Below are 27,579 nucleotides of genomic sequence, written 5' to 3'. Positions count from 1 at the left end.
AGTACAGTAAGACCCCCCCACCCTTTCCCTCGGCTCTGTCCTGCCTGAAGACACTGTAGCCTGGTAGGGTTACAGCGGCTTCAGGGGAGGAGCTGTTTAGCCAAGTCTCAGACAAACCTATGATGTCTATATTCGAGTTGCATAACATATGCTCTATTTGGTTACGATTATGCATCAAGCTGCGAACATTAAGGTGACCGCAGAGTAGCCCTTTGTTTTTGAACTTAGGATCACAAATTAACTTAGCGTGATTGAGTGTTTTGAAGATATGTGAAGTCCGGTGTCTCTTCATGATCGGGTTTCTGGGCTTCTTCCCGATCTTTGATATGAGCTGAGGAATAGGCTTGCTAGTCGCTGCCTCCCCCTTGACACAGCTAGCGTTGGCTGGCTGGCTAGGGACTGCTGGTGTAGGCCGCTGGGCTGGCCGGGCTGGCTGACCGGAGACCGTTGGTGTAGACCGCTGGGCCACTCTACAACAGGTAGAAGAGCAGGTTCATATGGTGGTGGCCAACTGCTGTAGATCTAGGCTTAAAGCAAGCCTCACTACAGAAGGTAGATGGTAGCTGTGTTTGGAAGCAACTTCTCTAGGCAAACACTCAAGAGTATAGCACCTTGGCAGTTCCCAAAAATAGGTGTAGTAGGTAAGTAAGTAAGGTAGGTAAGTAGTCCACAATTCTCGGTTTAAGACAGCATTGTTGACTTTCGTTGTCTTTTATGATGTCCTTGTTTGGCTCTGCGTTGTGTTTTGATCTCAATAAAAGACGGCACCCAATCTCTCACAATACCACACAGTCCAGTGTCCCTTTGTTCTGATGGATCCCAAAAATGAATCTCTCCAACACGGGATTTGAGCGACAATCAAAAGCGGTTTATTACAGGAGATAAGAATACAAAAGGCGATGGCATCTAGTCTAATGTGTTGGCTCCCTGCCTGCGCCGCTGTCTACCCAAAATCAAAGCATATGCAAACTGAGCAGTGGTTTTAACCATTAGAGAAGGGAGAAGGGGGGGGGGGGGGGGTCCACAACCCCTTTCCTTCCTGAAAAAACTGTCTCTCTGGTCTCAAAATACGGCCTTGCAACCAAGATTGGGTTGAGGCGCCTGGCCCCAAACAGTTGGTGTTTTCGTACAACCTAGAGAATGACACCCTTAACCCATGGACATGTAAATCTATCGATTGGGAGACATGTCCTCTGCCTCAACCTTCCCTTCCAGGAACCCTGACAGCCACACAGGAGCCACACATAATTAGAAACAGCTTAACAGGATCAGATAAACCCAAAGACATTTCTTTAACCATTTCCATCAGCATGCTTCAATCCATTCGATACCGGCAGCATAAACCTTTGTCCAGAAGTTAGGAAATTGTTAAAAATCCTATAAAATAAACTGAAATGCATACAGTACAAACGCTGAGCTGAGACAATGCAAGCAGCCATCTTGGAAAGGGGTCTTCCCTCGCCTAACCAGCCCCTCCATATCGGTCGCCTGGACCTCCAGCGTTTACTCCTCTGCATCCGTGGCAACCACCTTCTTAATCTCAAAACCTGGGAGGAGAGGAGAAAGAGATAAATGTATTAAATTGACTGGTTTATCCTATCCTGGCAATGCACCATCTCTCATCTGATTGCAACTACATACAGAGATCTGCAGGCTCAGAGGCTCAACTCAACCCTCACTGTCAGCTGAGCTCAGCTAGAATGTGTATATGAGTAATGTGTATGTGTGTGTGTGTGTGTGTGTGTGTGCGTGTTCTCACCCATAGTAGAAGCCTCAGGGACAGTCCCTAGGAGGGGGTCTGAGGTGAAGACAGGTTTGTTGTCGTTTATGTCGGTAACTTTGATGATGATGTCAATGGGCTTCTCAGCAATACCCAACACCACATCCATAGCATGGACCATAATCTATGTATACATAAATGCGTGCACACACACACACACACACACACACACACACACACACACACACACACACACACACACACACACACACACACACACTTAAATAATGAAGGGCCTGTCCAGTAGCTATAATACCTCAGGCTGCTCCCTCTTACCTGCACTATCATCTTGGTGAAGGGCCCTCTGTCCTTCTCAGGGATGTTGATTGAATTGATGACGAATGCCGCCTTCTGCACGAACTCCGGTGTCCCTACTGTCCCCACATAGGCCTCCCTGATAACCTGGCACTCGAAGTTCCCGCCGGTGCAGTCACACACGTGGGCCTGCAGCGTGCTGTCCTGCTCCAAACCCTGGTTGTCCGACACCCTCAGCACCACGGTGTAGTATCCCTGCTCCAGAGCACTGGTCAGGGTCAGGATGATGCCCGTCTCTGAAAAACACACACAGTACTGTTTACATACCAGACCAGCTAAATGGATGGGGATTTGTTGTTATTCTCCCACCACATGACTAGAACAACCTCGAAGTTCCAGGCCCAGTTGTAGGCAGGCTCGCACATGCCTGTGTTGTGTGTAACCTCTCCCCAAGTACGTACTGCTTTCATTCATGCGGGCGGACCAGTTGGTCTTGGACATCCCCTCCAGGCTGACGGTGTAGGGAGTGGTGAAGCCCGGCCCATCCTTGTCTGTGACGGTCAGATGCTGGGGCGTTGGCTCCTTGTTGCAGACGTCGATGGTGCGCTCCTGGATAATGGGGGCGTTGTCATTCACGTCCTCCAGCTGGATCAGCAGAGTGCCCGTTCCTGTGGCTGGAATCTCATCTGGGGGGTGAACGGATGAATTAATGAATGGACGGATGAATGAGTGAGAGTAAAATAATGGAAACTTGATAAGATTTCTAATCAATTAACAGGTGAAAAGTAATGACTCCATAGTAATGACTCGATCAATTTGGGACAGATCTGAAGTAGTACAGAAGCTAGGGCTGTCAACGTTAATGCGTTAACACTCACGATTAATCTGGAGACTAACGCATAAAAAAAAAAAAAAAATTACCAAATTTAAACCCCACTTCCTCCCATAATTCCAAACGTGAGTGTTCACCTGGCTGAATTACTTAAAGTCATGTGAAACACGGATAAATTATCTGCGCGTTTCAAATACCTTTCACTTAAGATAAAAATTAAAAAAAACTTCCACATGTAAGTTTATATAAAACTGAAAGTTGTGTGCACACAGAGTAGTGCAGCAACATTTCCAATGCGTTTCTGGGTGTTAGATTAGACTAGAGCATTGTCTGTCTGTACGTCAGCTTAGCAGTGTCTAGACTCGTGCCCAGGACAGACAGCAGACCTACCGTTATCAATGGCGGCGATGAGAGCGATGTATTTTCCGTTGGTCACAAAGTGAGACTCTCGGTCCATGGGGCTCTTCACCGTGATCATGCCCGTCTCCTTTTTGACATTCAACCAGCCAGCCGGGTCATTCTGGATCTTGTACCTGGGAGAGTGTGTGTGTGTGTGTGTGGGGGGGGGGGACCCTCAGTTAGACCAGGGGGGAAACAGGGAATAGCCCCACATCAAACCTATCCCATTCTGGAATTGTCCACCAACACCGAGGGTATCTATAAGCTGTGACGATTGAATTTCTCTTCGTGAATTAATAAGATTGTCACCAACCCGCCCACCTACCTACCTACCTACGTCTATGTGTCTATCTATCCTCTTAGATGATTCTTGAACTATTAGAACCAGGATGATTCTAATGTTAGAGCTGTTTGAAAGCCAAGTCATCATGAGTCCTACGTCCAGTTAGATTCGCGACTCAACAGTGCAACATTACCGCCTTGGAATACCCTTAATCTGCTATCAGTTAGTCAACTTCTAACACTGCCTTTATTTATTGTCTGTTTAGAGCAGACGCCCCTGGGGTTACGTGAAGTAGAACAACAAGTGTAAATCCGCGTCCATGGATTCATAAAAAAGGAATGAGTCCCACTTGTCGTACATTCTTCTCATTTGACAGTTTGTACTGTACGTATCGACTTATTCTTGGTTGGGATGCACATTCTTCTAAATTTCAAATGTGCCTGATTCTACACAATCACAATGTATGTATGTTTGTCTTTCGTCTAGGGTGTTAGGTGTGTGTGTGTATGTCTGTCTTCAGTCTAGGGTGTTAAGTGTGTGTGTGTGTGTGTGTGTGTGTCTTCAGTCTAGGGTGTATGTCTATATTCTGTCTAGTGTGTTAGGTGTGTGTGTGTGTGTGTGTATGACAGTCTTCCGTCTAGCGTGTTAGGTATGTGTGTATGTCTGTCTTCCGTCTAAGGTGTTAGGTGTGTGTGTGTGTGTGTGTGTGTATCTTCAGTCTTACGTGATGGTCTGCTTGCGTGCCGTGTCGGGGTCAGTGGCTGTGTAAAGCACCAGTTTGGTGTTCACCGCCAGGTCCTCCTTCTTCACTATCAGCCTCTCCACAGGGTTGAAGACCGGCGCCTCGTTCACGTCCTGCACGGTTACTATCACGGTTGCTGTGGAGGTGGGCATCCGCGTGGCGAACGGGACCTCGTTGACCACATTCACCAACAGGGTGTATTTAGGGTTTTTCTCAAAGTCCAATGCCTGTAAGAAGAGACAAAAATCTGTTCAAACAAACCAGTCTGATGTGTGAGAGTTGTGTATGTACTGTAGTTTGTGTGAATGTACTGTAGTTTGTGTGTGGTGAGGAGTGTGTACAGTAGAGAGTGTGTGAGTTCGGGGGAGAGCCTGGTTTCTATCCACTGTTCAGTGCTTGGTTTCCTGTCTATCTCGCCAGTCTTTACTCGTTCCATTTCAGCTCAGTGTAGAAAAATGTACCGATAAACGCCTTACTGTGCGCGTCTAAAACGACACTTGACACCATGTATCCGTGACATGCCCACCCCGAGACAACACTAGTAGTTTCGGGGGCCATCCGCCCCCCTTGAAAAGAATCCTAGGGGAAACGCAGTCTATTCCAGAAGAAGTTCTTGCCGCATCGCATTCGCATCATGGGTTTATGGGTGGGCCAGTTTTCGGACAAGGGGATCCAGATCCGCTCAGACTGGAAACCACAACGGCAAAGTGAATAGGTATTTGAACAGAATAATCATCTGGCTTTACATTGCCGCTGTGGTTGACAAGTTTAATGGTATTTAGCGTTTAGATTAGGGCTGTCAATTTCATGCGTTAATTAGATTAATTAAGGAAACATTAATGCGTTCATAAAAATTAAGTCATATTTATCGCATTCATCGATTTCATCCACATTTCGTCTCACAGTTGCCGCATGATTGCCTGATTTAACATTGAAGCGACAAACTTAATTTGGACCTGAATGACCCCGCTACGGCGTATGTCACACCTAAAAATCTTTGCCTTGAAACAAACTTGGAGGCGGATAATCAGACTTTGCTTGGCCCTCTAAACGGAAAGTTTACTTTAAAAAAAACCTCTCAGATCGGACAGTTAATAAGAGCTCACTGAGAATAGGCTCAGAATGAACAAGTCTACCTTGAAAAATTTAAAAATGTACAAACTCCATCGCAAAGTGGATTGCGGTGGACTGGAGACCAATTTCAACTGTAGAAGACAAGGGCTTAATGGAGGCGTTTCAAATTGCTTCATCTGATGCAGCTTACAAGCCGCCTTCAAGAGGCACCGTAGTTACAAAAATCCACCAGCTGTATGACACGGAAAAGACGACAAGAATGGAAGTAGCCTACTGGCGCAGGGCATTGCTCTGCACAATCACAAAGCCACAATAATGTAATTGGATTGAAATATCTTCATTTGGGGGCTTTTGCCAGCAACAAATGGATATGCGATCAATTTGCGATTAATTAACTAATTACAGATCTTGAAATTATTAATTATTTTTTTAATCGTTTGACAGCCCTAGTTTAGATGTTAAGTTTAGATTTTTTCCCCCAATGATTATATCTATGTATACATATATCTATGTATTTTACTCCATCCAACTTCCATTCTGCAGTGGTAGCGCAAGTTAGCAAACGTTAGCCAACTACCCTAGCGTAATGCTAGACCATCTGCTAGCTACTGTAGGTCTAAGTCACCTTTCCTAAAATAATGTGCCTGTCATTTTGGCTATTCAGTGTATGATTGTGCTCAGAAATGCAGCTTCTTGAATTGGGTACATGCTAGCTACATCAGTATAGTAGCTTAGCAGTTGCCTTCTAGCTGGGAGAAACTGTCGTTACATACCCATTTTAGCTGATTAATATTAAGTGATAAGCTAGTTAGCCAATGCTAGAGAATTACTTTTTTGTGAGCTGTGTGGAGTGGAGTGTAGAGAGTGTGCGAGCTGAATCAAGTGTAGGCTACCTTGGCTGTGGTGATGATCCCCTCCTGCTTGTTGGCTCCGGTGGTGACGCTGAATAGTCCGTCAGGGTCTCCCTCCACGATGCTGAACACCGCCGCCCATGCAGAGGAGTGGGGCTCGTCACCGTCAGTTACCTGCATTTTCGCCACCAGAGCATCCACCTGGTTCTCTGGCACCGTCGCAGTGTACTGGGGGGAGGAGAGAGGGGAGAGGAGCAGGGGGAAGAGGAGAGGGAGAAAGGATAGAGGAGAGAAGGAGAAAGAAGAGAGGAGGGGAGGGAGAAGAGGGGGTTTATATAGGAACCATTTAACTGGACAGTAAAACTTCAACATCCAAGTTTGTTGACCAATATCATACCTCTCTGGTCACCCAAGCCCACAGCTCAATCTCTCCGGTACACTTACAGACTTCTGCACGAACTCCGGTGCATTGTCGTTGCTATCGCTGACGGTGATGATGACCTTCCCTCGGGTCGTCAGCCCTCTTCCCTCCATATCGGCCGCCTGGATCTCCAGCGTGTACTTGGGAAAGTTCTGGAAGACAGAAGAGGTGTGGTGTCAGAGAAGGTCACAGTGATACATGGAGAAGCTACAGGGAGGACAGTTCCAGGTTCTGGGCCCTCTTGAGCACCTGTGTTCTGATTCTGGGCTTAACCCATGTTTCTGTAACTGTGGTTGTTCTTGTGTCGTTAGCTCAGTGTCCAGACCAGCACCCACCTCTCTATCCAGGTTGGCAGCGTTGACTCTGATGCCTCCGCTCACAGGGTTGATGGTGAACATGTTGGGGCTGGGCAGTTTGGGCTCCTGGCTCACGATTTCATAGCGGACGTCTGAGTTGGCACTGCCCGGCTCGTCTGCATCCATGGCAACCACCTTCATAATCTCAAAACCTGTAGGGTGGTGGGGGGATTATATTTACATTTGTCTCCTAGCCTGGCAATCTACCTTCAGCTACTGTACACAGATGGTGTGTGTTCACCTATAGGAGACGCCTCGGGAACGGTCCCTAGGAATGGGTCCATTGTGAAGACCGGTCTGTTGTCGTTCATGTCAATGACGTTGATGATGATGTCCATGGGTTCCTTAGAGATGCCCTCCCCCTCAGCCACAGCATGGACTGTTACCTGCAAACGCACACACACACACACACACACACACACACACACACACACACACACACACACACACAGCTTAACTACAAATTCATTTTCAGGGCGGCTGTGGCTGTGGTAGGGCGGGTCATAGGGTCGGTGGTTCGAATCCGGCCTCCTCCTGTCCATATGTGGAAGTGTCCTTGGGCAAGACCCTGAACCCCAAATTGCTCCCAATGAGCAGGCTAGCACCTTACATGGCAGCTTCTGACATTGGTGTGTGAATATGTGTGTGAATGGGTGAATGAGAGGCTACTGTAAAGCGCTTTGGATTTGGATGCATTTGCAAGGTTAATTCAAGTTTAACATTTTTGCGTTCCAGTTTTAAAGTAGAAGGGCACAGAGATCGCAGTGCTCCGTCCCATGAGGTACATCATCAGCATGTACAGTGACATTAGGGTACTGACGTCAAAAATGATACTGGTGGTGGTGCATCACCAGTGTAATTTATGAGCAGGTTTGAGACAGCTGGGGTCAGCTGAAGGGGTGCTCTCCAGCTCTCTGATGTATCTCAACTACCAAGCTAGATACCTACATACCTGTATGAGAGGACAAACAGCAGTAGTCTAGTAGCCTGGAAGCCAGACTCATCACAAAAAAAAGATGTGTTCACGATAAGTCTGGACTTTCAGCCGCCCAAAACAATTTGTGCTTTCCCAGAAAATAGGGCACCAATCAGGAGACTGCATTTTAACTGCTGTTTCGCCCGCAGTCCCTCATTAGTTCATTAGTTCCCGTAGATGAGAAATACACCACAACAGGAGTCCGCTAGTAGAATAAAGCAACAAGTGGTAACATGAACGTTAGAAGAATAAACAGCCATAAGTGCAGTTATTGCAGAAATAGAGTCAATAAGAACAATTAAAGAAGATCAAGAGTATGCACAAATACTCCCACTCACTGAAATCGTTCTGGGCGGCTCCTGACTTTCGTGAAAATGCTATTTTTTCTGCAATGAGTCTGGCTTCCAAGATAGTAATCTATTGCTAGCAAGCTACAAGCTTGCTAAGCTAGCTAGTTCAAAGCAGACAGTTAATATTAGCCACCCTAAAATTATTTTGGTCCTAATACCCGCAAAATAGCTAGCTATCTGAATCAATCCTTCGCACTCACATGCTATTGATAGTAGATGTAATGGGTAGGCCCATGCTACACCCCTCCACCGAGTTTCATGAAAATCGGTGGTAGTTTTTGCGTAACAGACAGACGGATCCACAGCACTGAAAACATAACCCCTGAGGGTGGAGATAATTAGTGGTTGTCTTTTAAGTTCTTTTGAGAAGCACAGGACATGGCGGTGGGAAAAATCTATTCATTTAAAAACCGTGATTCTATTCTCTATGATTACCGATCGATTCACAAATTCCACTTTTTTTTTCTTTCATAATTCTTTTTTAGGATTTTGTCCTGTTTTTACAATTTTGTGCTTGGGATGTATTTAATGGGTTACTGCAGTCAAATTGTAGAAATTGAATATTTAAATTCAAAATTCTATCATAATCTAATCGAAATTGTCTTGGAATCGAATTGTGACCCTAACAGGACATGCCATATCTATGAAGTGAACCAGTAAGATGTCTCCTCTCCAGGTTTCCTACCTTGTACTTGTCCTGCTTCTCTCTGTCCAGGGGCTGCGTCACGTACAGCACGCCAGAATTCCTATCAATTATGAACAGTCCCTCAGGAGGCTGGTCTGCTCCTGGGCCTACGATGCTGTAGTGGACCGTCCCTTCCTTATCGTTGCTTGATCGAGTCTGCACACACACACACACACACTCAAATAATGAAGGGCCTGTCCAGTAGCTATAATACCTCAGGCTGCTCCCTCTTACCTGCACTATCATCTTGGGGAAGGGCCCTCTGTCCTTCTCAGGGATGTTGATTGAATTAATGACCCATGCCGCCTTCTGCACGAACTCCGGTGCACTGTCGTTGCTATCGCTGACGGTGATGATGACCTTCCCTCGGGTCGTCAGCCCTCTTCCCTCCATATCGGCCGCCTGGATCTCCAGCGTGTACTTGGGAAAGTTCTGGAAGACAGAAGAGGTGTGGTGTCAGAGAAGGTCACAGTGATACATGGAGAAGCTACAGGGAGGACAGTTCCAGGTTCTGGGCCCTCTTGAGCACCTGTGTTCTGATTCTGGGCTTAACCCATGTTTCTGTAACTGTGGTTGATCTTGTGTCGTTAGCTCAGTGTCCAGACCAGCACCCACCTCTCTATCCAGGTTGGCAGCGTTGACTCTGATGCCTCCGCTCACAGGGTTGATGGTGAACATGTTGGGGCTGGGCAGCTGGGGCTCCTGGCTCACGATTTCATAGCGGACGTCTGAGTTGGCACTGCCCGGCTCGTCTGCATCCATGGCAACCACCTTCATAATCTCAAAACCTGTAGGGTGGTGGTGGGATTATATTTACATTTGTCTCCTAGCCTGGCAATCTACCTTCAGCTACTGTACACAGATGGTGTGTGTTCACCTATAGGAGACGCCTCGGGAACGGTCCCTAGGAATGGGTCCATTGTGAAGACCGGTCTGTTGTCGTTCATGTCAATGACGTTGATGATGATGTCCATGGGTTCCTTAGAGATGCCCTCCCCCTCAGCCACAGCATGGACTGTTACCTGCAAACGCACACACACACACACACACACACACACACACACACACACACACACACACACACACACACACACACACACACACACACACACAAACACACACAGCTTAACTACAAATTCATTTTCAGGGCGGCTGTGGCTGTGGTAGGGCGGGTCATAGGGTCGGTGGTTCGAATCCGGCCTCCTCCTGTCCATATGTGGAAGTGTCCTTGGGCAAGACCCTGAACCCCAAATTGCTCCCAATGAGCAGGCTAGCACCTTACATGGCAGCTTCTGACATTGGTGTGTGAATATGTGTGTGAATGGGTGAATGAGAGGCTACTGTAAAGCGCTTTGGATTTGGATGCATTTGCAAGGTTAATTGAAGTTTAACATTTTTGCGTTCCAGTTTTAAAGTAGAAGGGCACAGAGATCGCAGTGCTCCGTCCCATGAGGTACATCATCAGCATGTACAGTGACATTAGGGTACTGACGTCAAAAATGATACTGGTGGTGGTGCATCACCAGTGTAATTTATGAGCAGGTTTGAGACAGCTGGGGTCAGCTGAAGGGGTGCTCTCCAGCTCTCTGATGTATCTCAACTACCAAGCTAGCTACCTACATACCTGTATGAGAGGACAAACAGCAGTAGTCTAGTAGCCTGGAAGCCAGACTCATCACAAAAAAAAGATGTGTTCACGATAAGTCTGGACTTTCAGCCGCCCAAAACAATTTGTGCTTTCCCAGAAAATAGGGCACCAATCAGGAGACTGCATTTTAACTGCTGTTTCGCCCGCAGTCCCTCATTAGTTCATTAGTTCCCGTAGATGAGAAATACACCACAACAGGAGTCCGCTAGTAGAATAAAGCAACAAGTGGTAACATGAACGTTAGAAGAATAAACAGCCATAAGTGCAGTTATTGCAGAAATAGAGTCAATAAGAACAATTAAAGAAGATCAAGAGTATGCACAAATACTCCCACTCACTGAAATCGTTCTGGGCGGCTCCTGACTTTCGTGAAAATGCTATTTTTTCTGCAATGAGTCTGGCTTCCAAGATAGTAATCTATTGCTAGCAAGCTACAAGCTTGCTAAGCTAGCTAGTTCAAAGCAGACAGTTAATATTAGCCACCCTAAAATTATTTTGGTCCTAATACCCGCAAAATAGCTAGCTAGCTGAATCAATCCTTCGCACTCACATGCTATTGATAGTAGATGTAATGGGTTGGCCCATGCTACACCCCTCCACTGAGTTTCATGAAAATCGGTGGTAGTTTTTGCGTAACAGACAGACGGATCCACAGCACTGAAAACATAACCCCTGAGGGTGGAGATAATTAGTGGTTGTCTTTTAAGTTCTTTTGAGAAGCACAGGACATGGCGGTGGGAAAAATCTATTCATTTAAAAACCGTGATTCTATTCTCTATGATTACCGATCGATTCACAAATTCCACTTTTTTTTTCTTTCATAATTCTTTTTTAGGATTTTGTCCTGTTTTTACAATTTTGTGCTTGGGATGTATTTAATGGGTTACTGCAGTCAAATTGTAGAAATTGAATATTTAAATTCAAAATTCTATCATAATCTAATCGAAATTGTCTTGGAATCGAATTGTGACCCTAACAGGACATGCCATATCTATGAAGTGAACCAGTAAGATGTCTCCTCTCCAGGTTTCCTACCTTGTACTTGTCCTGCTTCTCTCTGTCCAGGGGCTGCGTCACGTACAGCACGCCAGAATTCCTATCAATTATGAACAGTCCCTCAGGAGGCTGGTCTGCTCCTGGGCCTACGATGCTGTAGTGGACCGTCCCTTCCTTATCGTTGCTTGATCGAGTCTGCACACACACACACACACACTCAAATAATGAAGGGCCTGTCCAGTAGCTATAATACCTCAGGCTGCTCCCTCTTACCTGCACTATCATCTTGGGGAAGGGCCCTCTGTCCTTCTCAGGGATGTTGATTGAATTAATGACCCATGCCGCCTTCTGCACGAACTCCGGTGCACTGTCGTTGCTATCGCTGACGGTGATGATGACCTTCCCTCGGGTCGTCAGCCCTCTTCCCTCCATATCGGCCGCCTGGATCTCCAGCGTGTACTTGGGAAAGTTCTGGAAGACAGAAGAGGTGTGGTGTCAGAGAAGGTCACAGTGATACATGGAGAAGCTACAGGGAGGACAGTTCCAGGTTCTGGGCCCTCTTGAGCACCTGTGTTCTGATTCTGGGCTTAACCCATGTTTCTGTAACTGTGGTTGTTCTTGTGTCGTTAGCTCAGTGTCCAGACCAGCACCCACCTCTCTATCCAGGTTGGCAGCGTTGACTCTGATGCCTCCGCTCACAGGGTTGATGGTGAACATGTTGGGGCTGGGCAGCTGGGGCTCCTGGCTCACGATTTCATAGCGGACGTCTGAGTTGGCACTGCCCGGCTCGTCTGCATCCATGGCAACCACCTTCATAATCTCAAAACCTGTAGGGTGGTGGGGGGATTATATTTACATTTGTCTCCTAGCCTGGCAATCTACCTTCAGCTACTGTACACAGATGGTGTGTGTTCACCTATAGGAGACGCCTCTCGAACGGTCCCTAGGAATGGGTCCATTGTAAAGACCGGTTTGTTGTCGTTCATGTCAATGACGTTGATGATGATGTCCATGGGTTCCTCAGAGACGCCCTGACCCTCAGCCACAGCATGGACTGTAACCTGCAAACGCACACACACACACACACACACACACACACACACACACACACACACACACACACAAACACACACAGCTAAACTACAAATTCATTTTCAGGGCGGCTGTGGCTGTGGTAGGGTGGGTCATAGGTTCGAATCCCGCCTCCTCCTGTCCATATGTGGAAGTGTCCTTGGGCAAGACCCTGAACCCCAAATTACTCCCAATGAGCAGGCTAGCACCTTACATGGCAGCTTCTGACATTGGTGTGTGAATGTGTGTGTGAATGGGTGAATGAGAGGCTACTGTAAAGCGCTTTGGATAAAAGCGCTATATAAGTGCAGTCCATTTGCCATTTGCAAGGTTAATTCAAGTTTAACATTTTTGCGTTCCAGTTTTAACTAGAAGGGCACAGAGATCGCAGTGCTCCGTCCCATGAGGTACATCGTCAGCATGTACAGTGACATTAGGGTACTGACGTCAAAATGATACTGGTGGTGGTGCATCACCAGTGTAATTTATGAGCAGGTTTGAGACAGCTGGGGTCAGCTGAAGGGGTGCTCTCCAGCTCTCTGATGTATCTCAACTACCAAGCTAGCTACCTACATACCTGTATGAGAGGACAAACAGCAGTAGTCTAGTAGCCTGGAAGCCAGACTCATCACAAAAAAAAGATGTGTTCACGATAAGTCTGGACTTTCAGCCGCCCAAAACAATTTGTGCTTTCCCAGAAAATAGGGCACCAATCAGGAGACTGCATTTTAACTGCTGTTTCGCCCCCAGTCCCTCATTAGTTCATTAGTTCCCGTAGATGAGAAATACACCACAACAGGAGTCCGCTTGTAGAATAAAGCAACAAGTGGTAACATGAACGTTAGAAGAATAAACAGCCATAAGTGCAGTTATTGCAGAAATAGACTCAATAACAACAATTAAAGAAGATCAAGAGTATGCACAAATACTCCCACTCACTCAAATCGTTCTGGGCGGCTCCTGACTTTTTTCTGCAATGAGTCTGGCTTCCAAGATAGTAATCTATTGCTAGCTAGCTACAAGCTTGATTAGCTAGCTAGTTCAAAGCAGACAGTTAATATTAGCCACCCTAAAATTATTTTGGTCCTAATACCCGCAAAATAGCTAGCTAGCTGAATCAATCCTTCGCACTTACATGCTATTGATAGTAGATGTAATGGGTTGGCCCATGCTACACCCCTCCACCGAGTTTCATGAAAATCGGTGGTAGTTTTTGCGTAACAGACAGACGGATCCACAGCACTGAAAACATAACCCCCGAGGGTAGAGGTAATTAGTGGTTGTCTTTTAAGTTCTTTTGAGAAGCACAGGACATGGCGGTGGGAAAAATCTATTCATGTAAAAACCGTGATTCTATTCTCTATGATTACCGATCGATTCACAAATTCCACTTTTTTTTTCTTTCATAATTCTTTTTTAGGATTTTGTCCTGTTTTTACAATTTTGTGCTTGGGATGTATTTAATGGGTTACTGCAGTCAAATTGTAGAAATTGAATATTTAAATTCAAAATCCTATCATAATCTAATCAAAATCGTCTTGTAATCGAATTGTGACCCTAACAGGACATGCCATATCTATGAAGTGAACCAGTAAGATGTCTCCTCTCCAGGTTTCCTACCTTGTACTTGTCCTGCTTCTCTCTGTCCAGGGGCTGCGTCACGTACAGCACGCCAAAGTTCCTATCAATTATGAACAGTCCCTCAGGAGGCTGGTCTGCTCCCGGGCCTACGATGCTGTAGTGGACCGTCACTTCCTTATCGTTGCTTGATCGAGTCTGCACACATGCACGTGCACGCACACGCGCGCACACACACGCACACACATACACTTCAGTCACAGAATGGCCTACACGTATGAGAATGCAGGGCCGAACTTCCCGAGTCGGATTTCATTTGGAGAATATTCAGTGTCCTGTATAATACCTGAGTCTGCTCCATCTTACCTGCGCCATATGCTTGGGGAAGGGTCCTCTACTGTTCTCAAGGACATTGACGGTAGCGAAGCACAAGACCCTTTTCTTCCTCTTCAGGCCTGCAGAGGCCTTGGGGAAGAGCAGCACAGGCACTGCTGGACTCTCTGGAGACTGGGGAGACAGACAGGTATGACATCATCTAGCAGCTACATCAGCTGAGAGAAAACAGCTAGCCTACATCAGACAGACAGCCTGGGAGAACAACCAGCAACATCAGACAGAGAACCTGATGTTCTCTTTCTCTCAGAGGCACCAGGGTAGAAAACACATTATACATGAACACATACTATACATGACAACACCAACAATCAGAAATGTCTCACTTGACTGCAAAAACAAAACACTCCATTTACAATTCACCAGGAGAACTGTAATTTCTCACACATCCATCAGGGGGTGGTGTTTGGCCACTAGTTATGCCGTACCAAGGAAATATCTAAAATTGTGTGTGCAGGGGCGGGGTGGCCATCGGGAGGTTCGGGACGACTCCCGAACGGCCGACCCATCCAGGCCGAACCGGCTGGGGGGGAAAAAAAATAAAAAATATTTTATATTATATTTATAATATATTTCCCGGTGGCCTGGCGCGCCAACTGGCCTGGCCCGCGGTGAATGGCCTGTCCCCCTGTCAACAAATCGCGCAGCCCCCCCCCCCCCCCCCCCCCCCCCGTCAACAAATCGCGCAGCACCCCCCCCCCCCACCGCGTCGGCTCGGCTAGTGGCCTGACTGGGGCTACATTTCCCGGCAGGAAATATTCACCCAGTCCGGCCCTGTGTGTGTGTGTGTACCTGTGTGCGCGTGTGTGCGTGCGTGAGTGAGTGTGTGTGTGAGTGGATGAGTGAGTGAGTGAGTGAGTGAGTGAGTGAGTGAGTGAGTGAGTGAGTGAGTGAGTGAGTGAGTGAGTGAGTGAGTGAGTGAGTGAAAGAGTGTGTGAGAGAGAATGAGGCTTGTCCCACCTGTGTGTGAGTGACAGAATCCACCTCATTGGGCTGGTGACCCTGGGCTGGTGACCCATGGAGGCTGTTATGCACCTGCACCCTCACAAGGACAGTCATCTTCCTCCCCAGGGAGTCCCAGGCGTGGACAGAGAAGTCCTTGTGTCCAGAGTGGAGCGTCACCGCCCTCTTCAGCTTCAGGGTGCCGTCTGGCTCCACCCTGAAGCGTGTGTCATCTGTGTCAAACAGGAACCTGGTCCGGCCCGAGCAGTCATCAAATCCCACTGGAACACAGACAGACAGACAGACAGACAGATAGATAGATAGATGTACAGCATGTGTACAGTATAGTAGAGAATAGATTACAAATATGTACGTATATACATCCAGTACAAATAAATCGGAGATAAACAAGTCAAGTTTATTGGTCGCATGCTACATTACAGTATAGTAAGTACAAAGAGCAGTGAAACGTTTTTCCGTTATCGTTTTTTTATTTTACCTTTATTCGGCCAGGGGAGCCCATTGAGACATTAAGAGAGGTCTCATTTACAATGTGCACGTGGAAAGGCTCAAGAAAATTAAAAACGATACATGGAGTAGGCTACCAGTGCAATAATATATCACTATCGGAATAGAAGAGAGTAGCAGCAATATATAGCTTATCAGGAAGTGAATTTTGCCTACATTCATTTCACTGATGTTTCAGAAAATCCTTCATTAAATAGTTTTAAACCTGGAATCAAGCTGGACCGTATGAGTGTACAATCTGCTGAAAGTGTTTGTCAATTATGTGCATCGACTTTTCCCAATATGAAATCATGCAATGGGTAGAGGTAGTCGTTGCTCCCCTCTGGTGGTCAGTCTGAAATATTGATTCTCCTATACAGGACCCCGGTTCGATCCTAGTTCGATCTCGTTTCGATCCCAGCCAGGCGGTGGCGCGTGTCCTTGAGCAAGACACTGGACCCCAAAATTGCTCACGTGTGGCGCAGTAGGCTACTACTACAGTCGCCCCACAGTAAGAAGGGCCTGGGCCTTTCTGTGCTGAGTTTGCATGTTTTCCCTATGTTCGCAAGGGTTTCCTCACAAATTGGCCAAATCGAAAAACATGCAGAAGAATAGATTGCTGACGCTGTCCATCCGGGAGGACAGGAGCACTTGGTTGGTCCCTGTGGCGCCTCCCATGCACGCTGCCTACTGTCTACTCCCAGCTGCCTTTGGGGAAAGACGACGGGATGCGTTACAGTTGGGAGTAGTTAGAAATGATCCATCCCGCGGTTCACCATCGCAGTATCGTGGGATTTACGGGTGTTATTTCATTTTAGTGATGCACCACCGCCAGGTGGCGTCTTTGAGCAGATTTAGCAGCCTCCCCCTATAGGAAGGAACTGGACCCAGGCGTGGAGCTACTCCAAGCCCCCAGGATTCGAAATCTAAAGTGAAGGCCTATTGAACCGCGCCATCTTGGCTAGATTTGTAGTCACTTGGCTATTTCCGGTGACTTTTGACTTGCGCAGTTGAGCTTCTCTGGCCGACGCGCGTCCACGCACGTTCCCGGCTCTCCCCGCTTTGATTTAGCAATGAAAACCGGCTTGCATATTAACCTGTTTTTGTCAAATATATCAATTGGAGAAATTATTTTTTGATCCTGGCATCTTAGTTTTAACAGGTTAAATATAATTGAACATGTTTTGTTTGCTAGTAGATGGTATTCATTCCGTTCGCGATAACGTTATTGCAGCCAGGCTAAATTCCTCCAGGGAGCCAGTGACAGGCGAGTTGAAGAGCTTCACTCCCCGCCAGCAGGAGCTCTGGCCGCGGCTACCGCATCTCGGAAAACCCGCTGAGTTCATGGCTGCTATTTCACACTCGCCCTTGATCAATCCCAATACCGATCCATGGTAATAATGAATCAATCGTTCAGATCAGATCGGCAGTGCTGCATGCATGTTACAACATCATTGTTAGCTTTATTAACATAACCATAGCCTACATTTATCTCTCTAACGTTAGGCTATCCATCTTACACCAGTCGGCCATTCGATAGCTGGAAGCGGTCAACGCCAACGTTGACTGAAAACACCCAAACTCAGTGTATCGTTTCATCTTCATGCTACACATCAACTCCTTTACATTGTATGTGAATAAATTCCTGTTATTCTAAAAATATCCCATTTCTGTCCATTCCTGGAAAAGGCTAATAATTGCTGTCAAATGATCACTCCAGTTTATCACCGTATCCCACTACCATTTCAACTATGCACAGGAGGTTGTCTTGTGGTCATTTTCATTAAAAAATGATTAGCCTGATCAGTTTGTTGTATGTATTAAGCCCTTTTTGAGCGGTATGCTTGTATTAATAGCTTATAGCTTGCCATACTCACCAACCTTGGGACCTCAGAAATAGGGAGCATTTCCAAACCAAATTGCCAAATAACCAAATTTATTCACATACAATGTAAAGGAGTTGATGTGTAGCATGAAGATGAAACGATACACTGAGTTTGGGTGTTTTCAGTCAACGTTGGCGTTCACCGCTTCCATTTATCGAATGGCCGACTGGTGTAAGATGGATAGCCTAACGTTAGAGAGATAAATGTAGGCTATGGTTATGTTAATAAAGCTAACAATGATGTTGTAACATGCATGCAGCACTTCCGATCTGATCTGAACGATTGATTCATTGTTACCATGGATCGGTATTGGGATTGATCAAGGGCGAATGTGAAATAGCAGCCAGGAACTCAGCGGGTTATCCAAGATGCGGTAGCCGCGGCCAATGCTCCTGCTGGCGGGGAGTGAAGCTCTTCAACTCGCCTGTCACTGGCTCCCTGGAGGAATTTAGCCTGGCTGCAATAACGTTATCGCGAACGGAATGAATACCATCTACTAGCAAACAAAACATGTTCAATTATATTTAACCTGTTAAAACTAAGATGCCAGGATCAAAAAATAATTTCTCCAATTGATATATTTGACAAAAACAGGTTAATATGCAAGCCGGTTTTCATTGCTAAATCAAAGCGGGGAGAGCCGAGAGAGCCGGGAACGCGCGTCTACATTTCAGATAAATGTGAACTTTTTCGTGGACGCGCGTCGGCCAGAGAAGCTCAACTGCGCAAGTCAAAAGTCACCGGAAGGCCAGAAAAGCACAACTGCGCAAGTCAAAAGTCACCGGAAATAGTCAAATGACTACAAATTTTGCCAAGATGGCGCGGTTCAATAGGGCTTCATTGTTGATAGCGGCCAGTGAATGGAGTGGCTGTATCCAGTTTATATAATACATCCATGAGCTACTCGGACGGCGTTTAGTGGGCGCGCTCCGCATATCGCAATACCCCTGCGCGGGCACGCACGCCTGGAGGCGCGGGGGCGGGCACGCACGCCTGGAGGCGCGGGGGCGGGCGCGCAGGGGAATGGCTCAATGCTCGCTACCCGAGCGCCTCCACGCATATACGTTAGTTGTATGACGCCGTCTAGAAATGACGTTTGGAGTTGTATGATGCCGTCTAGAAATGACGTTTGGAGGCGATGGACAAACGTCGAATTCTGAAGTCTGCCGGTTGAGACCAGGTTGCATCCAGATATATTTTGGTATGCATACAGTATATATTTACAGAATGTGCGTAAATTCTACTGAGTATAGATAGGCTACATAGATAAAGTGTGCACTGAGTGTATACTGAGTTGTGCCGAGTAGAGTGAGCAGTCTCCTTATTCAGGATCCTGATGGTCTGAGGGAAGAAGCTTCTAAGCCTCTCCGTGTTGGTTTTGGCGGTTGGCGGTTCCTCCTGCCTGACCTGAGCAGGGAGAAAGAGGCCGTTGTCCGGGTGGCTGGGGTCCTTTGCGATTCTCTTGGCCCTGGTCCTGCATCATCTTGTGCAGATGTCTTTGAGGTGTGGGAGGGTCTGACGTGTGATACATTCACCTAACCGTACCACTCTCTGCAGTCCCTTCTGGCCTTGCATGGTGCTGCTCCCATACCAGGCGGTGATGTTGCTAGTCAGGATGCTGTGTAGAAACTCCTAAGTATCTGGGGAGACACTTGGAATATCCTCAGATGTCTGTGGTGGAACAGCCTCTGTCCTGCCTTCCTCACAACAGTGTCAATATGGCTGCATCCCGAATCGCATACTTCTACTTTTTACTACCAGCACGTACTACAGCTGCCCCTAGAAAGTATGTACTTTACACACAGTACGCATCCCATTGGGACATACTACCTTGTAATAGCATTGCGCCTTGAAATTTGACCACATCCGTCGTAGTCCATAAAGTGACATTCGTCCACAACTGAGTATGCCTCCGGTGTACTTGCACATGTGGTGTAATTTCCGTTTTGTGTTTTTGTGAGTCAGAATAGCCAGAAAAGTCTGCTGGCTTACATACTGCTTAATATGACCTGATTTAGTAGGACATCCTGGTATTTTTGCCATACTGCATGTGGCATACTATGTATTGGGACACACTACATCCTTTTTTGGCATACTATATAGTATGGAAGTATGCAGTTCGGAACACAGCCCATGTGTTTTGTCCATGTCAGGTCCTTGGTGATCTGGACACCAAGATATTTGAGGTTGTCCACTCTCTCCACAGGGGTCCCACTCCCATCAATGTTTACAGGGCCGTAGATCCTCTCCTGCTTCATAGTCCACTGCCATTCAGATATTATTTGTCACATGTATATAGTACTGTACAGTATACAATATACAGTGAAATGTTACTTCACTGTCATCTCCTTCGTCTTACTGACATTCAGATGGAGGTTGTTGTCCTGACACCACTAAGTCAGGCACCGCACCTCCACCAGGTAGGTCCTCTCGTTGTTGGAGATCAGGCCTACCACAGCTGTGTCATCAGCGAACTTAACGACGCAGTTGGACTCGTAGGTGGCTACACAGTCGCGCGTACAGGGAGGATAGCAGTGGGGATAGGACGCGAGGCTCCCGTGGTGAGGCTGAGGGAGGATAGCAGTGGGGATAGGACGGGAGGCTCCCGTGGTGAGGCTGAGGGAGAATAGCAGTGGGGATAGGACGGGAGGCTCCCGTGGTGAGGCTGAGGGAGGATAGCAGTGGGGATAGGACGCGAGGCTCCCGTGGTGAGGCTGAGGGAGGATAGCAGTGGGGATAGGACGGGAGGCTCCCGTGGTGAGGCTGAGGGAGGATAGCAGTGGGGATAGGACGCGAGGCTCCCGTGGTGAGGCTGAGGGAGGATAGCAGTGGGGATAGGACGCGAGGCTCCCGTGGTGAGGCTGAGGGGAGGATAGCAGTGGGGATAGGACGGGAGGCTCCCGTGGTGAGGCTGAGGCAGGATAGCAGTGGGGATAGGACGGGAGGCTCCCGTGGTGAGGCTGAGGGAGGATAGCAGTGGGGATAGGACGCGAGGCTCCCGTGGTGAGGCTGAGGGAGGATAGCAGTGGGGATAGGACGTGAGGCTCCCGTGGTGAGGCTGAGGGAGGATAGCAGTGGGGATAGGACGGGAGGCTCCCGTGGTGAGGCTGAGGGAGGATAGCAGTGGGGATAGGACGGGAGGCTCCCGTGGTGAGGCTGAGGGAGGATGATGTAGCTGCCTGCCTTTACCACCTGTGGTCTGCCTGTCAGGAAGTCAAGGATCCGCCTGCACAGGGGGATGTTAGTTTCCAGGTACCTGAGTTAGGTGATGAGTCTGGGGGGGGGGGGGGGGGGGGGGGGGTAGGGTGTTGAAAGCTGCACTTAACAGTTCTCACATAATCTCCCTTACCCTTGTCCAGGTGGGATAGAGCATTGTGGAGGATATGGGCAATGGCGTCCTCTGTGGACGAGTCACCACTTCACACCAAGGAAATACTTGGTGTCATAATAGGTCTGCTTGAAATAAGCTGCTAAATGTGCACTTTTTGAAGTGCATATGTGTTTGTGGTTGTGAGGTTATAGAGGTGTTTCCCCTACTGATGCACACACGTTGTAAGGAAATATGGAAGGGTGATACATCATGCCCTTACCTTTGCCAAGCACCCTTCCCCTGGGGAGCTGCATTCTCTCCACTTTGAAAATCAACAGGTCTGAGTTGAAAACAGGCAGACATGTTGGCTCCTCCAATGACCCTGGAGCAAAGGTCTAACAGACACAAGGTTAAGACAGTGATATTCAGTGACATTTCAGAGGACTTTGACTTTGAGGGTATGTGTGATTCATAACCAATCGCACTCCTAAACAGACAGATTTGACTAAACCCCCCCAGAAAGTATGACCAGTCACCCAAATCAATCGCTTGTAAAAACAAAGACAAACAAGTATGTTAAACTTCCCCGCCCATTATGCATGTTAGCTTGTGGTAACAAGCCCCCTGTCTGTCACTGATTCTGCCCCCCCCCCACACACACACACTCAATGTCTCCATCTAGTGGGCAAACAAGTCCATGTAGCATTATCTATGGTCCAATATAATGAATGTTGAAATACAGACATCTGTGCATGTATGGCTGCTAAACACCTCAAGCTCTGCTCTCTGATAATGTCTAAACGTGTCTAAGACTTGTCTAAGACTACATTGAGACACCAAGCATAGTTTTTGATGTAAAAATCAAAGTGTACTTGAATGGAAAAAAACAAAAACAAACTTGTGTAATTGTGAGTTACACAATGAAATCGAGGGGGATATTAATTTGACCCCTGTGCCTTTATGCGTGCGTTTGTGTATTTGTCTGTCACGTGTATCAGGGCTCACTACCTGGAGGAGTTTGCCACAATTCATTTTTCCCATTGCCAAGTACATTTTTCTTCGTACATAAAAAACTATGCTTGGTGTCTCAGTAAAAATATATAGTCTATTCTACTCAGGAGCCCATCTTCTTTCTAAATCCACAGAGTTCAGAGACTTGAGGGGCTTACTGTAGCTCTTTGGGAGCTTGTTCTAAATGTTAGGATTCACATAGTATCAAGGTTAGGTACATTGTGGGTATATCATTATAGCCATTATATTTCACGACATAGATCAGATGACTCTTATTTAAGTAGTTTGATTACGTTGGATAGATCAGAGATAGAGTATTAGGTCAGTTGGATAGATCAGAGATAGAGTATGGTTAGGTCAGTTAGATAGATCACAGATAGTGTATGGTTAGGTCAGTTGGATAGATCAGAGATAGAGTATGGTTAGGTCAGTTGGATAGATCAGAGATAGAGTATGGTTAGGTCAGTTGGATAGATCAGAGATAGAGTATGGTTAGGTCAGTTGGATAGATCAGAGATAGAGTATGGTTAGGTTAGTTGGATAGATCAGAGATAGAGTATGGTTAGGTCAGTTGGTTAGATCAGAGATAGTGTATGGTTAGGTCAGTTGGTTTTCCAACTGTGGGGAGTTTGTGGGGTTTTGTTACAGATGGCAATATTGCACTCCCTGCTACCATGATTGGAGTATGGGCATGTGTTCAGAGCTCGATCGAACCGGCCACCGTAGAGAATGAATGGGGAAATGTATTTCCCAACTGAATGGCAGTCAATGGACGGTTATTCTCTGTGCTTATAATGACACTAACCAATTCCAAACTGCTCAAATACTAGCTAGATTCTTTAGGTCGAGAGAAACCAATGATGTCCACTTCTTGACATTTGGTTTATTTATTTTTTTACCAGATTGATGAGAAGACAACCAATGGGCAGTTTCAGTCTAAATACAGAGGTGGCAAGGGGGATACCCAACTGAATGGGAGTCAGTGGGGTGGTTATTCTCTGTCTTTAATGACACAAAATCAACTTGAAACTGTGTGTTTGAGCTTGCTGGATTCTGTGGGCTGAGACGAAGCCAATGATGCCCCTCCTCCTTGATGTTTGCTCAATGTCCCTGACCGAATAGAGTTGGATAGGTCCCCACCTGAATTGGAATAGCTATAGTCAGTATATTTCACAACATAGATCAGATTACTTTCATTTAGGTAGTTCGATCATGTTGGATAGATCAGAGAGAGAGTATGGCTAGGTTGTATGTGTGCAACCGTGACAAAGTTAGCCTTGCTGTTAGGTATGGAGTCTGTGGGATTTGGTTGTAGAATGGAGATTTGTGCTCTCTTCTTCTGCAATCATTGATTGGCTTTGCACTTAGAAGCTTGTGCTTCAGACGCTTGCGCCATAGTACGGGTTCTGATGCCCAAGCAGCTCCGCGTTGCTCCTAAATGCTCTGTAGATCCATGATCATTAGCTGAGAATTCGTTTTTAATGGTTCACTCAACACTGAACAAGCGTCTCTTAGAACGAGAAACAGGTTGAATGAAACCCAGTGGTCAGAAGCTGCATATGTAGCCTACACTGAACCCTTTGATTTAGCTGCAAACGATCTGATATAGGAATAACATGCAGCTGCTTCACGTTGCCAGGACACAAGCAAAAACTGACTGGTGCACATTGTATCTTTGCCGGACAGTTGAGGACAGTCATTTGTGCCGTTATCTGGATTTTTTAGGATTTAATGAAAGTGCTCAAGGGCCCTTCTATACTTTTCATAGAGTTTAGAGCTCTGCTATGCATTTATTCATAGTAGTGAATAAAATATCACATTATGTACAAAGTGGTTTGAAAAGTAAATTAAAATGTAAAAACATAGGTAATATGAATCCTTGTCATAAACACAACCCTCAAACACCATTTGACCAAATAAATCAAAACTAGAAAACATTTAACAACGTTGAATGGGGTGTGGTTGACATGTTCATGGTGCACATGTTTGACTTAGTAGTGCCTAGTCTCATTGTTGGAAACAGTCATGCAAGTCTTACCTGCAGAAAAGTGATTAATATTCCCAACTTCACGAACCTAAAGGTCCCCATTCCTTACTGTTAATCAATCAAGGAAAAGGTTTAAGGCTTTTAGGCAACTATTCCAATGTTGCTTGTTTCTGCTTTATAAGCAGCTTTATACGTAGCTTTATAAGCTTCAGCGGGTATATATGCCAGGTGCCACCCATCTGCTGACTCCAAACATGGGAAATGATAACAAGCTTACCATAAAAGGTAAGGCATTCATAGCCTTGATTCAGCAGTTATATAGGACATGCGCGGATCTATCAGGAGATAAATGTGGGTTAGGCCTACACAGAGACAAGTCCCTTCCTGTGTCAGTGCTGTATAAAAAAGTACTTTGTTCTGGGAAATGAACTGGAGTGTATGCTAATTATGTTCCTTGGAAAGATGAGGAGGCTCCTGTCTCAGCCTCAGTCCTCCACACCCTGCTCTGCTGCTGTGTGACCAGACCACTGAAGTTCCTACTGACCTGTCTGGTCTATAGACCTTCCTAGTCTACTGAGATATCTACTGACCTGTCTGGTCTACAGACTGTCCTAGTCTACTGAGATATCTACTGACCTGTCTGGTCTACAGACCGTCCTAGTCTACTGAGATATCTACTGACCTGTCTGGTCTATAGACCGTCCTAGTCTACTGAGATATCTACTGACCTGTCTGGTCTACAGACCGTCCTAGTCTACTGAGATATCTACTGACCTGTCTGGTCTACAGACTGTCCTAGTCTACTGAGATATCTACTGACCTGTCTGGTCTACAGACCGTCCTAGTCTACTGAGATATCTACTGACCTGTCTGGTCTACAGACCGTCCTGGTCTACTGAGATATCTACTGACCTGTCTGGTCTACAGACCGTCCTGGTCTACTGAGATATCTACTGACCTGTCTGGTCTACAGACCGTCCTAGTCTACTGAGATATCTACTGACCTGTCTGGTCTATAGACCGTCCTAGTCTACTGAGATATCTACTGACCTGTCTGGTCTATAGACCATCCTAGTCTACTGAGATATCTACTGACCTGTCTGGTCTACAGACCGTCCTGGTCTACTGAGATATCTACTGACCTGTCTGGTCTACAGACTGTCCTAGTCTACTGAGATATCTACTGACCTGTCTGGTCTACAGACCGTCCTAGTCTACTGAGATATCTACTGACCTGTCTGGTCTACAGACCGTCGTGGTCTACTGAGATATCTACTGACCTGTCTGGTCTACAGACCGTCCTGGTCTACTGAGATATCTACTGACCTGTCTGGTCTATAGACCGTCCTGGTCTACTGAGATATCTACTGACCTGTCTGGTCTACAGACCGTCCTGGTCTACTGAGATATCTACTGACCTGTCTGGTCTACAGACCTTCCTAGTCTACTGAGATATCTACTGACCTGTCTGGTCTATAGACCGTCCTAGTCTACTGAGCTGTACTCACCTGCCATGGCCGTAACTACCATTGAGGACACTGAGGTCATGACCTCGGTATTTTTTCCGACATAAAATAAAAATAAAAATGAACCATTTCATTTGTGCGGTGAAATTACGTGGGAGGACCGAGGGAAGGTGATGAACTAACTCCTCTCTTCTCCATATAGACAAATATTTGATTGACGCACTCACGCACGCGCTGTGTTTTGTGGGGCGACCAAAGTTGAGGAGCACCTGCTACAGGCTGAAGTAAGCATGGAGGAGGTAACAGTCAGCGGACGAGCCTGGTCACTTATAAAAACTACTAAATCATTTCATTGTGGGCTGCTTGCTTGCTTCTTGTAATTATTTATGTCATTCATCCCCGAGATTATTATTAACAAGAGGCAGCGGTTGTACTTGCATTAAGTAAAGTTACAATAAATGAACGAATGAAGGTTGCTAGCTAAAGCTAATGTAGTTAATTCAAACATTGGCCGTGTTTCCCGCTTGAGTTAGCTAGCTATTTAACGTTGTATATTGCTAGCTAATGTAATCATAAAAAGAAAGAGGTGATGATGGTGGTACACTACATCACAAACTTACCAGCACAGCTCTATAGGACATGCTCTGATCTGTCAAGAACTTGGGTTAGGCCTACACAGAGACAAGTCCCTTCCTGTATCAGTGCTGTTTAAAAAAAAGTTCTTGGACTGTAGGCTAATTATGTTCCTTGGATGGAGCATGTCTCAGTCTTAGTCTTCCACACCTCACTCTGCTACTGCGTGACCTTCCTACTGACCTGTCTGGTCTACAGACCTTCCTACTGACCTTCTGTAAGTGAGTTGAATTGGTTAAACTCACTAAGCCTATGATGTGGGAAACCTTAATTAAAACATTACTGATCAATGAATATGGAGAAGAGAAATCTTTCTGTAGTTTATTTAACAAAGAATAAGCATATCAAAACACAGTACAGTAACCAAGCTTTAGGCATGGTCCAATATAGCTTTGACACGTTGCTTATTACAAAACAGTTACGTAACAAGAATAGACGATTACAATACCGTGACAGCAGAGTAGAGTAGCATGACGTTGAAGTTAGAGCAGCGTGGACAACAGGTGTGAGCTAGCATGCTAGCTTGCTAAGCTAAAACTAAAGCTAAAGCCAGCGTAAGATAGTTTAAACCAACATGAGCTACGAGGTTAAGCGCACCCCTCCATTCCAGTGGTTCTTCTTTTATACTGTTTAGTGGGGGTGCTTAGTAGAGGCTGGTCACCTGACAATCTTTTTATTTATGGTGAGAAGCGATGATGGCACAAAACCAGTTCAAGATTAGACCTGCTAGGGAACTGAACTATATCTAATGTCCGATTAAGCAACTTTACAGCTGTTGTTGACGGCTCTTTGCTGACTAAGTCAATCGAGAAATTCTTCTCTGGACTTCTATGACCCTTAGACTGACCTTCTATGATCTTCTATGACCTATTAGGTCACAACGTTGGGCAGCTCATCTAAATATACACTGGTATTAGAGACACCTAAGCAAGAATCAACTTTATATGGACAGCAATGAGACTGGTGAAGTTCTGCCCCAAAAATCCATAAACTACTACACCTATAAGTAGCCTATAAATACCGTCCACCCGCACAGTCAAATCAGTAGCTTTTTGGTGATATAGCTAGCTAAAGCAGTCTTCAGGACAAGTGGTCATGTGTTGGCAAGTCAGAGGACCAGAGAACGAACACAGCATGGGCTACTAAG

General features: G+C 46.3%; 1 protein-coding gene across 1 annotated transcript; it reads right to left on the bottom strand.

The window, feature by feature from the left end:
- Positions 1-392: 392 nt before the first annotated feature.
- On the bottom strand, positions 393-25,848 carry LOC311308348 (uncharacterized protein; the record flags this gene model as incomplete). The annotated part of the gene is made up of 24 exons (XM_084437309.1): positions 393-470; positions 2,057-2,331; positions 2,497-2,721; positions 3,258-3,400; positions 4,274-4,518; positions 6,259-6,444; positions 6,661-6,789; positions 6,973-7,145; positions 7,235-7,379; positions 9,005-9,160; positions 9,219-9,271; positions 9,712-9,792; positions 9,882-10,026; positions 11,688-11,843; positions 11,922-12,119; positions 12,303-12,475; positions 12,565-12,709; positions 14,340-14,495; positions 14,664-14,804; positions 15,651-15,882; positions 19,326-19,432; positions 19,571-19,657; positions 20,437-20,528; positions 25,842-25,848. The coding sequence occupies 24 exons, from the start codon at positions 25,846-25,848 to the stop codon at positions 393-395; spliced, it is 3,528 nt and encodes a 1,175-aa protein (XP_084293435.1).
- Positions 25,849-27,579: the final 1,731 nt, after the last annotated feature.

Source organism: Borostomias antarcticus, assembly GCF_949987555.1.
Source record: "Borostomias antarcticus genome assembly, chromosome: 4".
NCBI lineage: Eukaryota > Metazoa > Chordata > Actinopteri > Stomiiformes > Stomiidae > Borostomias > Borostomias antarcticus.
This window is presented reverse-complemented; position numbering and strand designations above follow the sequence as displayed.